This window comes from Centroberyx affinis, unplaced genomic scaffold (assembly GCF_046629955.1).
Source record: "Centroberyx affinis isolate AG114_WGS23_722 - 3 ecotype Tasmania unplaced genomic scaffold, CSIRO-AGI_Caff_v1 ptg001832l_1, whole genome shotgun sequence".
NCBI classification, from domain to species: domain Eukaryota; kingdom Metazoa; phylum Chordata; class Actinopteri; order Beryciformes; family Berycidae; genus Centroberyx; species Centroberyx affinis.
The window spans coordinates 63,277-77,472 of record NW_027280212.1 but is presented as its reverse complement, the minus strand read 5'-3'; the positions used below and the strand labels follow the sequence as shown (position 1 = coordinate 77,472).

At 39.0% G+C, this 14,196-nt stretch overlaps 1 protein-coding gene and 1 pseudogene across 1 annotated transcript; both read right to left on the bottom strand.

The window, feature by feature from the left end:
• Positions 1-1,910: 1,910 nt before the first annotated feature.
• LOC139652599 (small nucleolar RNA SNORA17) lies at positions 1,911-2,036 on the bottom strand (annotated as a pseudogene).
• A 1,167-nt stretch (positions 2,037-3,203) lies between these two features.
• On the bottom strand, positions 3,204-7,475 carry LOC139652582 (immunoglobulin lambda-1 light chain-like). Its single transcript, XM_071529690.1, has 4 exons — positions 7,436-7,475; positions 7,021-7,342; positions 4,664-4,701; positions 3,204-3,726 (listed from the first exon to the last, which is right to left on the bottom strand). Exons 1-4 carry the CDS (start codon positions 7,473-7,475, stop codon positions 3,392-3,394), a joined length of 735 nt encoding a protein of 244 aa, XP_071385791.1. The 3' UTR covers positions 3,204-3,391.
• Between the last annotated feature and the right edge of the window lie 6,721 nt (positions 7,476-14,196).

Sequence of the window (14,196 nt, the reverse complement as noted above, 5' to 3'; positions counted from 1 at the left end):
GAAAAAACATTCATAGTGTTCATTCCTGTCAAATTCATTTCAACAATATATATTCCTACATATTGAAAAATAATGTCTGTTTTATTTCAAACAATAGGATTATAATTATAATTATTATTATTTTTATTACAATTATTAATCAATTAGAAAGTAAATGATAGAATGAGTATATTGAGATATATATGCTGTGATATGCAAAATGCATTTCTGTAAATCAAAAAAGTAATGATGCTGTTTTTAAATGTTTGTTTCAAATCGAGATTGACACATTTTTAAACTGTTGACTCTAACTGTCCCTCTAATCGTGCGTTACACTGTGATCCTCCTTTACCAAAATCCCATGACTTACAATACTAGTCAGTTGAGTCTCCGTTCTCTAAAACAGTGATGATCAATTGACAGTTTGACTGAGACTAAAATCTACATGTTTTTCATAAGTGGTAAAATCAGAGTAAAACTGAAATATAACAATAATGCTACCAACTCAAAGCACACTGAGGGACTCCACCTGAACCTGTTTACACCAACAAACTCCTTCAGAAGTTAAATTCCAAACACAACAAACACATAACCAGTTGTTCAGGTAGTGTGTTCATATTGCAGAGGGCTTTGGTTAATGAACAGCTTCAGATTCAGTTAACTTCTGTGAAAGGGGCAGAAAGCAGAAGTGAGTGCATTTAGTGAGGAGGTTTTTGTCATGGTGTAAATCACTGTGATACGTGCTGGTTAACAGAGCTGTCCCACGTATGACAGTAATAGACTGCTGAGTCTCCCTCCTCCACAGTGTTGATGATCAAACGATAATCTGATTGAGACTGATGATTAGATGTGAATTTGGGAGAGGAGAAACCAGAGCCATATTCTACAGAGCTCCAGCCATGGTAAAACCTCAGTACATACTGAGGAACTCCTCCTGGAACCTGTTTATACCAGCGAGCTGCACTATTAGTAACAGTCCCCAGGTTACAGTCCATGGTGGCTGTCTCTCCTCTCCTCAGCCTCACAACAGGAGGCTTCTGTGTCACCACCGTCACACCACTCACACCTGGGAAACAACAAGATGACATGGAGTCAAGAGAAACACACAGGCTGATGAATCCAACATGAGGTCAAAGCTGCAGTAAGTCAGCCTCCTTACATGTTAGAGCAGTGATGAGAGTGCAGAGGATCCCCAGCATGTTGTCAGTGTGTGCTGAGAATGGCGTTGTATCTTGGAAAGTTGCCTTACTGCTGAGAGATTAGTAGGTTTGGAGTGTGAGGAGAGGAGATGCTGGAGGAGCAATTTATAAGATCACTGAAGGGGGGGAGGAGGAGCTTTGTCACCTTATCACAGGAAAACTTGTAGGAAACACAAGTGACCTCATCAAAATAGAAATCAATAAGGTAATTGAAGGCATTACCCAAATTCTAATTATGTTCATTTGCTTTCAGATTACTTTGCCATATTTGAGGTATAAAGGTACTACAGATAAGAAAAAAATCAAAATGACAGTTCAGGAAATGCTTTTAAGTTTTGCATCCAAACACTAATTCTCTTCTGTGCCACATTTGATAGACACAGAGCACCTGCCACTGTTTAAATGGCCTGCAAAGTTTCTTGCTTTCACTTTAAAAGTACTTCCAGAAGTAATCCTCTAACCTTTCCCAAGTATTTGTAATCAGAATACATATTTTTTAGGTAACCATGGAATACATTTCCTTTTATTTGTATTTAGTATTCCATTACTTCCCAACTCTGCATGATATCAGACATTCTCAGTTGTGTGGGTCTCTCATTTTCTGTGTAAAGAATAAATTGATGTCATCATCATTTTCTCTTTTTCTGACACAAGTAAGTCAGGACTGTGGTTATGACAAGTAAAAAAAGAAAAAGACAGTTGGTCAATTCTGGTGAAACTCCCTTTGTTGGTGTTATCAGTCAGTTTGAGCAGCCCAGCTGTTGTTGGAGCCGGTGCAGACGAAGCCTGTTGACTCTCTGCCACCTTTTGACTCAGCCTCCACACTGGCAGCTGGACTGCAGCGCCTCTAGAGGCAGGTGATGTGTCATCATGACACATCTGATACTCATCAGCTCACTGTTCCCAGGGTCAGAACAAAGCATGGAGAAGCAGCGTTTAGTTTTTAAGCTCCTCGTGGTTGGAACAAACTTCCAGAAAGTCTGAGGTCTGCCTCCACTTTAGAATCTTTTAAATCAGGGCTTCAAACTTTTCTGTTCGCCAGGGCTTTTTAAGAAAGGCAACACTCATCTGCACTGGAATATTTATTTATTTTTATCTTTTATATTTTCTTTTAAATGTGATTTTAATGCACTTTTAACTTTTCTAATCTTCTTGCACTGTATTTTTATCTATGTCTTTATTTTTATTTTATTTATGTAAAGTACATTGAATTGCTGCTGTGTATGAAATGTGCGATATAAATACGCTTGCCTTGCCTTGTCTCGCCTTGCCTAGCTGTCTAGTGTTGGAAACAAGCTTTGGTTTTGCGCACATGTACAGTGCAATGGATTCATGTTACTGATATTGTATTAATGCTATATATGCTTCAAATAAGACAATCTAAATATTAACAATAAAAAAATCTACAGATGTGTCTCCAGTCAGTTGCTGCCACTCATATATTAGTGAGAGCCGAGACTCAACCTCTTCATTTGCATGGAGCTATAAATAAGGAGAGGAGGCCAGCAGGTGCATCCTGGGAAGGCAGGGAGGGAGGAGTAGAGAGGTGATGCTTCACTGACTGGGGATGCAAAGTCATCTGCAGTTACTGCTCATGTTGGATGATTTTTGTTTTTTTCAACCATTACCAGGCTTTTCCAACCAGTTTGTACCATCTGTGCATGTGTAGATTTTCACAGTGAATTTATCTCTATTGTCATGTTGTAGTGTACAGTGACAGTGATATATCAAATAACATGGGTATTGATGAATGGAAATATATTTTATTTCCTTATTATATTGTGAAACAAACTGTTTGGGAACGTACACAAGTGTCCACATTTAAAAATAAATCACGTGTTGCATATTTGATTGGTAATTGTAACAACAGGCTAAACGTTAATTAATTTATTAAAAAGAGATTATAGTCCAGTCTTAATCCAATTTTTTGGTTTGGATCTCATTTCTCATGAGTACCAATGAAATACAAACTTTTTTTTAAACCACAATGCTTTTTATTGAATCAAACCAAACAAAATACAGCAATTGCAAAGCTAAAACAATTCTCCCACCTAACTGTAACAATATTTATTACAGGGACAGAGACACAAGTCTTACAACATTATTTTAAAAATTCTTTCTGAACATCAAGATTTCTAATGTCTAAACCTTGCAATGCCCAAACAGCACAAGCAAGAAAGAAGCAGATTTGAAACGGTAATTCTGGCAGCCTACTATTCTTCAGTGGGGCAGTCTGACTTCTTGATGGTTTTCTCTGAAGCCTTGGAGCCCACAGACACTTTACATGTGTAGACCTTATCCTTGTTCCAGTCTGACGTCTGGATGGACAGATAGCTGCTGATTTGGAAAGTCTGGCCTGGTTGCTGAACAGCGGTGCTGGTAGAGACCCCACTGCTCACTGAACTCCCATCAGCCATCCAGGTAACATCTGCAAAACCCAAAGACGGACTGGGCAGACTGGCCAGACAGACCAGAGCGGCTTTGTTGGACTGGAGCTCATCACTGGACGGAGGGAAGACTGTCAAGACAGGAGGAGGGAGGGTGGAGCCTGCAGGAGATGGAGACATTCATCAAAACAATCCACAATGTCAGGCATTCACTACGGAAAATAGCATGATAATCTATTGTGTTAATGGATTATTTGTGTTCATAATTTGAAATAATGACTTTGAAGGACTAAACAAGTTTGCAACGAAGTGTCCAAACAATAAATCATCACCTAAAGCATCAGCAGAGTTCATTTTCCAAAATGTTATCTATCTATTTTGGAACTAAATCATTTCCAATTCATCACTCAGTTGACTTCAGTTCGGAAATACTGAGGACAAATTCTGTAAAAGTATTATCAACTTGCAAAACAAAATATTAAGTTACTTACTGTCCTTAAAAACAGCATAATTAATTATAATTTCTTGTAATGTTATCAGTCATTGTGTAAAAGTACAGTAGGTGTCACTTTTATCAAACGGTGGCTATTTCACCACTGAAGAAAACATATTTTCAAACACAGTCAACATACATAGTGATTACTTTGTCTTCTTGAAAGAGGATATAATTCAATCAGAATTTAAGAGTAACTTTTAATTTTACCAGATTAAAGCACAACTAATTATTGTTTAATACCTTAGGTTAATTACTGTTGACAAAATATTTAATGTTGCTAAATTGGAATTGCAGTGAGGAAAGCAGTTGAAATAAAACTTGTGTAAAGTAGATGAATTAACACAATCTTGCACATGTCTAAATTCCACTACAATAAAAAACTGTAGAAAACTGTATAGAAAACATTTCAGCTATTGTGACCCATGGCACATTTTTACTATACCTGCTTGATATTAAAGATGATGTAAAAGCTTCAATTATCATGTACTGAACATACGATTTAAATATTATAAATTATTTACACATGACTTGATTATTTCCTACTAATGCACTAACAAAATAGGAGAACTAGCATGTATTATGAGCAGTTAAACAGGACTCACCTGTCACAATCAGCTTGGTGCCTTGTCCGAATACCACAGTGATTCAGTTTGTACACATGGCCGTACAAAAACCTCCAGACTCTCACTAATGAGGGGAGTGGAACTGAAACTTCCTTTTCAGACCAATCTAACTTTCACTGTCAACATCTCATTCCCTTCATCAGTGAGCCTATATTCCAAAGCACCGCTGGACTTCAACATTGTTTCTGAAATCTCTGCTGCATCCTTTTGTTTTCATGGGAATGTTTAAAGTCCAGATGATCATTGAAATCAGAGTGATGACGGTGATGATGATGATGTTGTCCTTGATAAGAGCGTCATTCAGACAATCCAGCAAAGTTTGTTCCAAATGTTATGTGGATGGAAATATTTCACATGCTCTTGTCTCTCTAGAGGCTTTTGTTCAGCATCCTTTCTTGTTTTGTTCCAGGTTTGCTGTTTTGGCTTTATTTGATTTGGGTCAGCATTCATAAAAGCTGTAGTGAGACTCAGTGAGGTTTTTGTCATGGTGTGAATCACTGTGATACAGCTCCAGCAGCAGAGTCATCCCATGTCTGACAGAAATACTCAGCAGAGTCTCCTGCCTCTGCCCGCTTGATGATGAACTGATAATCTGTACTTGATAAGGATTTAGAGTTGAATCGACTGGAGGAGAATCCTGTTCCAAACTCGAGTGAACTGCTACTATGGTGAAATCTCAGAACATACTGAGGAACCCCACCAGGAACCTTTTTATACCAATTGACATAATTGCTATCATATCTCTCAATGTTGCAGCTCATAATGACCTCTTGTCCTGTAGAAACTGTCTGGACAGCAGGCGTCTGGGTCAGCACTATCACTCCTTCAACATCTGTCAACATACACAGAAAAACACATCAGTGGAAGGTTTATGGCTGAAAATATGGCCTGGAAAAGGAATAAGAAGTAATAACTTACATGTTAGAGCAGTGATGAGAGTGCAGAGGATCCCCAGCATGTTGTCAGTGTGTGGTGTAAACCTCCTTACTGTCCAGCTGAGAGATGAGAAGCACTGGAGTGTGAGGAGAGGAGAGACTGAAGAAGAAGCTTATAAGGAGACTGAGGAGAGGAGAAGGGGAGGGGGAGGAGTTTCAACACTGAACACACTTTTCATTCAGATGTTCACTAGATAATGTATTTGATTTCACATAATAACATCTAGTCATTCCATCCCAAAACCTCTCATTTTATACCTTGTTGTCTTCATGAGAATATCTCTTCATAGCTATTCAGGCTCATATTATAATGGTCCCTGCAGTTTGTACATAATGTCTAAAAAACACTAGTAAGTTCTATGATAGCAGGGCAGAGAGTAATGCTCCCTATGCTACCTCTTGATCCCAAATTATTATTATTAATTGATGAGAAGCCCATGATGAATCTCTGAATCTAGATGACCTGTTGTCAGGTGAGTGACTGTGTCATTTTCATTAGTTCATTGTTGAACTGCACATCTGACTTGACTGTGGTAAAAACCTTTCAAGGCCAGCTGATCGCCCTGTTGGTTATTTTAAAGTGTTAATCCATGAGATTCTTGTGTTTTGGAGAAATCTTTGGTGATAAGTGTTCTTTGCTGTGGTGTTTATGCACTGCTCTTCCCACAGATTACTTTGTAATCAAACAATGTCACCAGTACAGTGAAGTCTTTTTCCTTAAAGTTTCTGTTGATGAAGATTGAATTTCTTTATGTATCGTTCTTCTCTTAGTCTCTTCAGTCACGGTGCCTAACGCTGCTCATGCAAGCTATTGATTTCTTCCTCTGTTTATTAGTTTTTGTTTATTAACTGTTGTAGGCTACTGCTGTTGGAAGTGTAAAATTATATCAGATAGCAGAGGATTTTTCCCAAGAAAGACCGACATGACACCAGGTGTTCAGAACAACAAATGAAAATGTTTCAAGGTATAAACTGAAACTATTTTGTGTTGTATTGATCAGTGAAAGAGAGTGGCAAAGCAATTTTTATCTTTTAGAAAAATGTCAGATTATTACTTTAAGTGGGAGCAGTGAGCTAGCTACTGTATTACTGGTGATTTTAGTATTATTTTTTTTAATGAATTTTTCATTATTAAACTTGAATTCGCCAAGACACACAGGTGGCAAGCATGGAACTAGCCTTAAGCTAGTTTTCACTTGTTGTCTATTGGATTCATTTGAAAATCCATCAATGAGATTTACAGGTTTGTAGCAAGTGATATATAATTGTACATGTGGGGATTTTACAGAGGGAAATGTTTTTTACGGCTTCAGTCTCAGTCAAGATGTGTGAGAGTCTCAAAAAGCAGAAGTATTTTAGTGAGGAGGTTTTTGTCATGGTGTAAATCACTGTGATACGTACTCATTAACAGAAGTGTCCCATGTTTCACAGTAATAGACTGCTGAGTCTCCCTCCTCCACAGTGTTGATGATCAAACGATAATCTGTTTGAGACTGATGATTAGATGTGAATTTGGGAGAGGAGAATCCAGAGCCATATTCTACAGAGCTCCAGCTATGATAAAACCTCAGTACATACTGAGGAACTCCTCCTGGAACCTGTTTATACCATACAGCTTGATAATCAGTAACAGTCCCCAGGTTACAGTCCATGGTGGCTGTCTCTCCTCTCCTCAGCATCACAACAGGAGGCTTCTGTGTCACCACCGTCACACCACTCACACCTGGGAAACAACAAGATGACATGGAGTCAAGAGAAACACACAGGCTGATGAATCCAACATGAGGTCAAAGCTGCAGTAAGTCAGCCTCCTTACATGTTAGAGCAGTGATGAGAGTGCAGAGGATCCCCAGCATGTTGTCAGTGTGTGGTGTAAACCTCCTTACTGTCCAGCTGAGAGACGAGCAGCACTGGAGTGTGAGGAGAGGAGAGACTGACTTATATGGACAGAGGAGAGGAAAGGGGAGGGTCTTAGCCAAGAGACTTTATAGTTCCACAGAAAAAGTTTCTAGTTACAATTTTTTTTTGTGTTTGATGTAAGAAAGAAAGAAATATAATTCTTGTCACAACATCATTATTTCACAGTAGTAATGATTTAGATATTATGAATTTTTTTAATTTGTGAACTCATAACTCATGACTTAAAAGTTTAATTTGGACTGGTTATGAAAGATACTTTTACCTACAGCGACCAGGGGAACTTCACATTCAGGAGGTCTAAACATGTTAATATAGAGGCTAGAAATGCAGAAGTGAGTGGATTCTCCTGAGGAGGATTTTGTCAAGGTGTAGATCACCATGAAGATAAGATAAGTTAAGATAATTCTTTATTGTCTGTTCTCACAGAAATTTGTCTGGCAACACATGTTCCAACAATCATCAAAATGACAGGACACAACATTAAAACACATCATCAGAATGACATGACACAACATTAAAACACATCATCAAAATGACATGATGCAACATAGAAACAACACCTGCTAAGTCCTTCACCTGTCCATCTGTCAGCATGCCATAGTTCCCTGCCTTACCCAACAGTCCATGTCCAAGGTCATGAGCACAGTTGGTGTGTGTGTAAGTGTGTTTGTGTGTGTGTGTGTGTGTGTGTGTGTGTGTGTGTGTGTGTGTGTGTGTGTGTGTGTGTGTGTGTGCGCGCTGGGGGGTGGGGGGTTCGATCACCACCCTGCACACCTCTGTGGGTTGAACAGTGTCATGGAGTGAGGAACAAGAGTGTTTTTGCTTATTCCTCCTGCCGCTTGGCACCCTGAAGCGCTTCCCAGAGGGCAGGAGTTCATAGTCCTCATGCAGGACATGAGAAGGTCCGGGGCGATTTTGTTAGCCCGTCTGAGGGTGCGCTTAGTGCAGCTTTGTAGGAAGGAATCTTCCACAGAGTGACCCACCACCTTGGAGCCGTAGGATCCTGGCTTTCAGTTGGACTGAGAGGCCACAGAGCCACACTGAGCCACCATGCTGCAGGATGCTTTGTGAAGCAGGGTGTTGCTGGATAAACACAGCTTAATAAACAGAACATTGACATTAAGAGAAAAGACAGTTTCAAACAGTGATGACAGAGCAGAGTGTCCCCAGCATGTTGTCACTGAACAACATGAACATCCTTTACTGTCCAGCTGAGAGATGAACAGGTGAGGAGAGACTGAAGAATTAGTTCACAAGGGACACAGGAAGAGGGGTAAGGATGCAAACCTCTCTGTAAACACATCAGTATGTTAGCTTACTGTATATAATCCATTTTGTCACATGATTGTCAGGCACTGTAGATGTTTTGGAATGTAAATTTCAAAAAGCATTTCAGAAATTGTTTAATGGAACAGGAACAGTACAGTGTTTGCATCTGAATAGTGGAAGAGAAACAGGATGAGGAAGATGGAGAAAGAAGGTAAAGTTCATCAATGAAAATTTGATCTGATTTACTGCATATTAATGTGTAAATCAACAAAGAGGCTGCAGCTTCAAAGTCACTGATGATTCTCCTTGAAATTAGTTTTGATTGCTCATATATAGAGTAACCAGAGCCATAACGCACAGAGCTCCAGCTATGATGAAACCTCAGTACATGCTGAGGAACTCCTCCTGGAACCCGTTTATACCAGCGAGCTGAAGCACCAGTAACAGTCCCCAGGTTACAGTCCATGGTGGCTGTCTCTCCTCTCCTCAGCGCCACAACAGGAGGCTTCTGTGTCACCACCGTCACACCACTCACACCTGGGAAACAACAAGATGACATGGAGTCAAGAGAAACACACAGGCTGATGAATCCAACATGAGGTCAAAGCTGCAGTAAGTCAGCCTCCTTACATGTTAGAGCAGTGATGAGAGTGCAGAGGATCCCCAGCATGTTGTCAGTGTGTGGTGTAAACCTCCTTACTGTCCAGCTGAGAGATGAGCAGCACTGGAGTGTGAGGAGAGGAGAGACTGAAGAAGAAGCTTATATGTACAGAGGAGAGGAAAGGGGAGGGTCTTAGCCAAGAGACTTTATAGTTCTAAGGAAAAACTTCCAATGAAAAAAAAAAACAATGTGTCTTTGATATAAGAAATAAATAAACACATCATTCTTGAAATGATCCAGAGTAGAGAAGTTTTAGAAGTAATTAAATGGTGATTTTGAAATTTATGATTACAAGTGAAAGAAACAGCCACAGTGACTGGGGGAACTGATCGATAGTTGGTGACCTAAGTCCTAGGTTAACAACATGGTAACAGTTTTACATAGTGGTTCCTCTATATTTTAGAGGCGTTGAATAAATAACGTTTCGTAATAATTTATTTCTTCCTAAATAAATCTGTAGTATACCTATAGAGCCTATGCAACCCCATAGAGTTGTATAGGCTCATCCTAATTGGCTGAGCACGTCCATGCAAATTTCAGTGCTCTACTCGACTAGATGAGTGGTTCAACCAAAACAGCCTGTTAGAGGGCGACAGCTGAGTCTTCTTCCCCCACATTACCAATGATAAAACTACATTTTTTGTCAGACTGGGCATTAGATGTGAAGCAGTCAGAGGAGAAATCAGAGCCAAAGTTAAGGAAGCTATGGTAAAATCTTAATACATATTGAGCGATTCTTGTTTGGAACATATTACCAAGATACAGGTGTCATCATTGGCAATATCAAGAGTAAAATATTGGCAGCTGACATCTATACAAAAAAAAAAAAACTGACAATCTCAGCAGGTTGCCTAAAGGTTAGAGAAGCAGGATTGTGATTGGAAAGTCACTGGATCAAATCTCCAGACGGGTTTGGAAAATGTGGTCGAGGAAAGTGAAGATTCACTTTCACACTCAGATTCACACTCTTCCCTTCCTCAGCAACTACTGTTGAGGAGCCATCGAGCAAAGCACTAAAGCCCCAGTGGAGCTGCTCAATGGCCAACAGAAGAAGACTGGTTGTACTGGGAAGCTCCCAGCTGTGAATGTGTGAGACTGTGAGAATGTGAAGCAGGGTGTTGCTGGATAAATACAAGTTAAAAAAATAACATTGATTAAGAGAAAGCCAGTTTTAAACTAAATATTTTAATTGGATTGATGTTTCTCTGAGGTTAAAACAGTGATGACAGAGCAGATTGTCCAGCATGTTGTCATTGAACAGCATGAACATCATCTGAAAAGTGGAGGAGAAAGAGGAAGAGGAGGAAGGAAGAAGAATACACCTAATCGAGCCAAATGAGAGAGTAGAGATTGACGATAGGGAACTTCCCCCCTGGGGGAAACCTAGAAATCAAAGCCTACAGGTGGATGCTGGAGTGGAGGTGGGGGTGATGAAATGTTGGCATGTTGAGCAGCAGCAGTAACCGTAGCAACCATAGCAGCAGTGATCGTCAGTCTGAGCAGCGTAGCAGCAGCATGGGCAATGTGAGAGAGAGTGAGCAAGCGCATTTGGTAGCTTCAATAGACCGCCTTATTGTGAGGGGATCATTGGATATGAGTTGCGATGAGCAGTGTGTATCACATGTCTGGTGGCGCAACTTGAGTTGTCTGCCTGAACTAGCTTTGCAGGCTTTGATTCATATTTGGTACTAAGGACATGGTGACTTAAGTCCTAGGTTAACAACATGGTAACAGTTTTACATAGTGGTTGATCCACATTTTTACAACTTTGAGAAATTGTTTTTTTTCTTCCAAAATGTAATCATTGTGTTTTTGGACTAGAACTCTAAAAACTCTTCATTAATTTTACTTTCATCATGTCACATTCATTTCAGCAATTTCCCCCAAATTTAAAATTAAGGTCAATTCTATTTCAAACAGTAGGATTTCAGTTAACCCTCCTGTTGTTTCCGGTCGAATTTGAACGATTTACAAGTTTTCTCTCTGAAAAATTTAGTTAATTTAATCTGATTGTCATAAGGTTCCATGACTTTGTCCACACAGGGCATCTGAACACACAAAATAAATTTTGATAATTTTCATCAAATTTTGGGTGTTTTATTTAACTTTTGTACACCTGTGGTGTTCCCAGTCAAAAATGACCGGTCATTAGAAATGAATGGGTGAGACTACAATTAGTGTATAAAATTGAGTTCAGGCACATGCCCATTCATCAGATGGACACACTTCCTCTCCCAGACCCCCACATGCATGTGTGTTTGAGCACAGACACACACACACACACACACACACACACACACACACACACACACACCTACACACACACACACACACACACACACACACACACACACACACACCTCACTCCCCTTCTTGGCTTCCATGGCAACCCCCACGGGAACCTTTCCCCAATAGAATCTGTCCCTCACGGGAACCACACCTGTTGGCATTCTCACAAACAATCACAACATTGTTTCAATAGAACTTTTCTCGCAGCGTATATAAAGCTTTTTTGAGGCCTTGCTCACAATTCATTCTGTGGCAGCACAATGACCAAACAATATACTGTATGTGAGGCTCTTGATCTTATCTTTGATCATGACACTGGTGAGGAGGAGAGAGGCCAGGAAACTGACAGTGAAGATGCAGTAAAGTTTTCATGTGTAGTTTTGGGCCTATGTCCTTTCTTTATTTTTTAAATGGTTTCAAAACAAATGTCCTTGTTAAACTTTGACACAAAGTAGTCTGTGATAAATAGCACAATATGTTTCATCTGAGTATTTGTTATAGTCAAAATAATCCATACATTATGCTTTTTTTTTTTACTCAAAAACGAGTTGTATGAGCTCAGGTCAATGAGGCCTACAGGCCCTAAATAGCAAATAGAAGCTCAAAACTTGTAATGTTCACAAGAACTTAACTTGATAAAAAGATCTGACACAACATTAGGTGATAATATATGTATTATTATGGATTTATAATCAGCGATTATGGGGCGGTAATTTTAGACCGGGAACACAAAATTAATAAACATGAAACGAACACAACAGGAGGGTTAAAAAGTATTTGAGAAGATAGGCAGATTGACATGTATATGCTGTGCTATCAAATATGTTTTACTGTAAATCTATAAAATTGATAATGCTGGTTGTCAATATGTTATTGTTCCTAGTGTTGCTATCTTTTAATTGTTGATCCAAACTCTTTCTGTAATGGTGCGTTTCACTGCAATCCTCGTTTGCCAGAATTCAATGTCTTACAATACTAGTCAATTGAGTCTCCAGTCTCTAGAACATTGATTCATTTACTTTTTGACTTGAACTGAAAACAACCACTTTTATATAGGTAAAATCTAAGAAAACTGAAAAAATAAAACTGGATTCATAGTGGGATATTTTAAAAGATGATGTTTATTCTGAAAAATAATCATAAATATAGAAGTGAGGCTGCTGGTACATACAGTTGCTTCTGCTGGCCTTCAACATGCCACACGACCAACTCAAAGCAGACTGAGGGACTCCACCTGAATCAGTTTACACCAACAAACACCACAAACACATAACCAACAAGAGAAAAGTTTTAAACTAAATATTTGAATGTAATTGATCTCTGATGTTAAAACAGTGACGACACAGCAGATTGTTCAGCATTTTGTCACTGCAGAACATGAACATCATCTGAATAGTGGAGGAGAAAGAGGAGGAGGAAGACGGTAAGTGTAGTCAATGACAATTTGATCTGAGTTACTGTATATTAATGTGTAAATCAACAGGGAGGCTTCAGCTCCAAAGTCACTGATGATTCTCCTTCAAAAGATTTTTGATTGCTGATATACAAAGAGTCTCATTTGATAATGAGAGATCCACCATTTCAAAAGTGTGAATCTACTCCAATAAACCGATTGATAGCAAACAATGTAAAATAATTACACTACTATGGACAGTTGGTGACCTAAGTCCAAGTTTTAGTGCTTCCTCTATATTTTAGATACATTGAATAATGAACTTTGTGTAATATTTTTTTTTTCTTCCAAAATGCATTCATTGTGTTTTGGAATCAAGATTTTAAAACTCTCCATTGTTGTCATCTTCATTTGTCAGTCATGTCACAGCAATATATATCTCCCTTATTACAAATTAATGTATTTTACATTTCCCAGAATGCCATGTCTTACAATACTAGTCGAGTCTCTGTTCTCCAGAATATTGACGATCAGTTGACAGTTTGACTTGAACTGAAAACAAAATGTTTATTATGTTTATTATGAGAGGTAAAATCAGAGAAAAACTGAAAAACAACAATAATGCGACCAACTCAAAGCACACTGAGGGACTCCACCTGAACCTGCATGTTTACACCCACAAACTCCTTCAGAAGTTCAATTTCAAACACAACATACACATAACCAGTTGTTCAGGTAGTGTGTTAATATTACAGGCTTTGGTTAATGAACAGCTTCAGATTCAGTTAACTTCTGTAAGAGGATCAGAAAGCAGAAGTGAGTGCATTTAGTGAGGAGGTTTTTGTCATGGTGTAAATCACTGTGATACGAACTCTTTAACAGAAAGATCCCATGTATGACAGTAATAGACTGCTGAGTCTCCCTCCTCCACAGTGTTGATGATCAAACGATAATCTGTTTGAGACTGATGATTAGATGTGAATTTGGGAGAGGAGAATCCAGAACCATAAAGTACAGAGCTCCAGCTATGGCGGAACCTCAATAC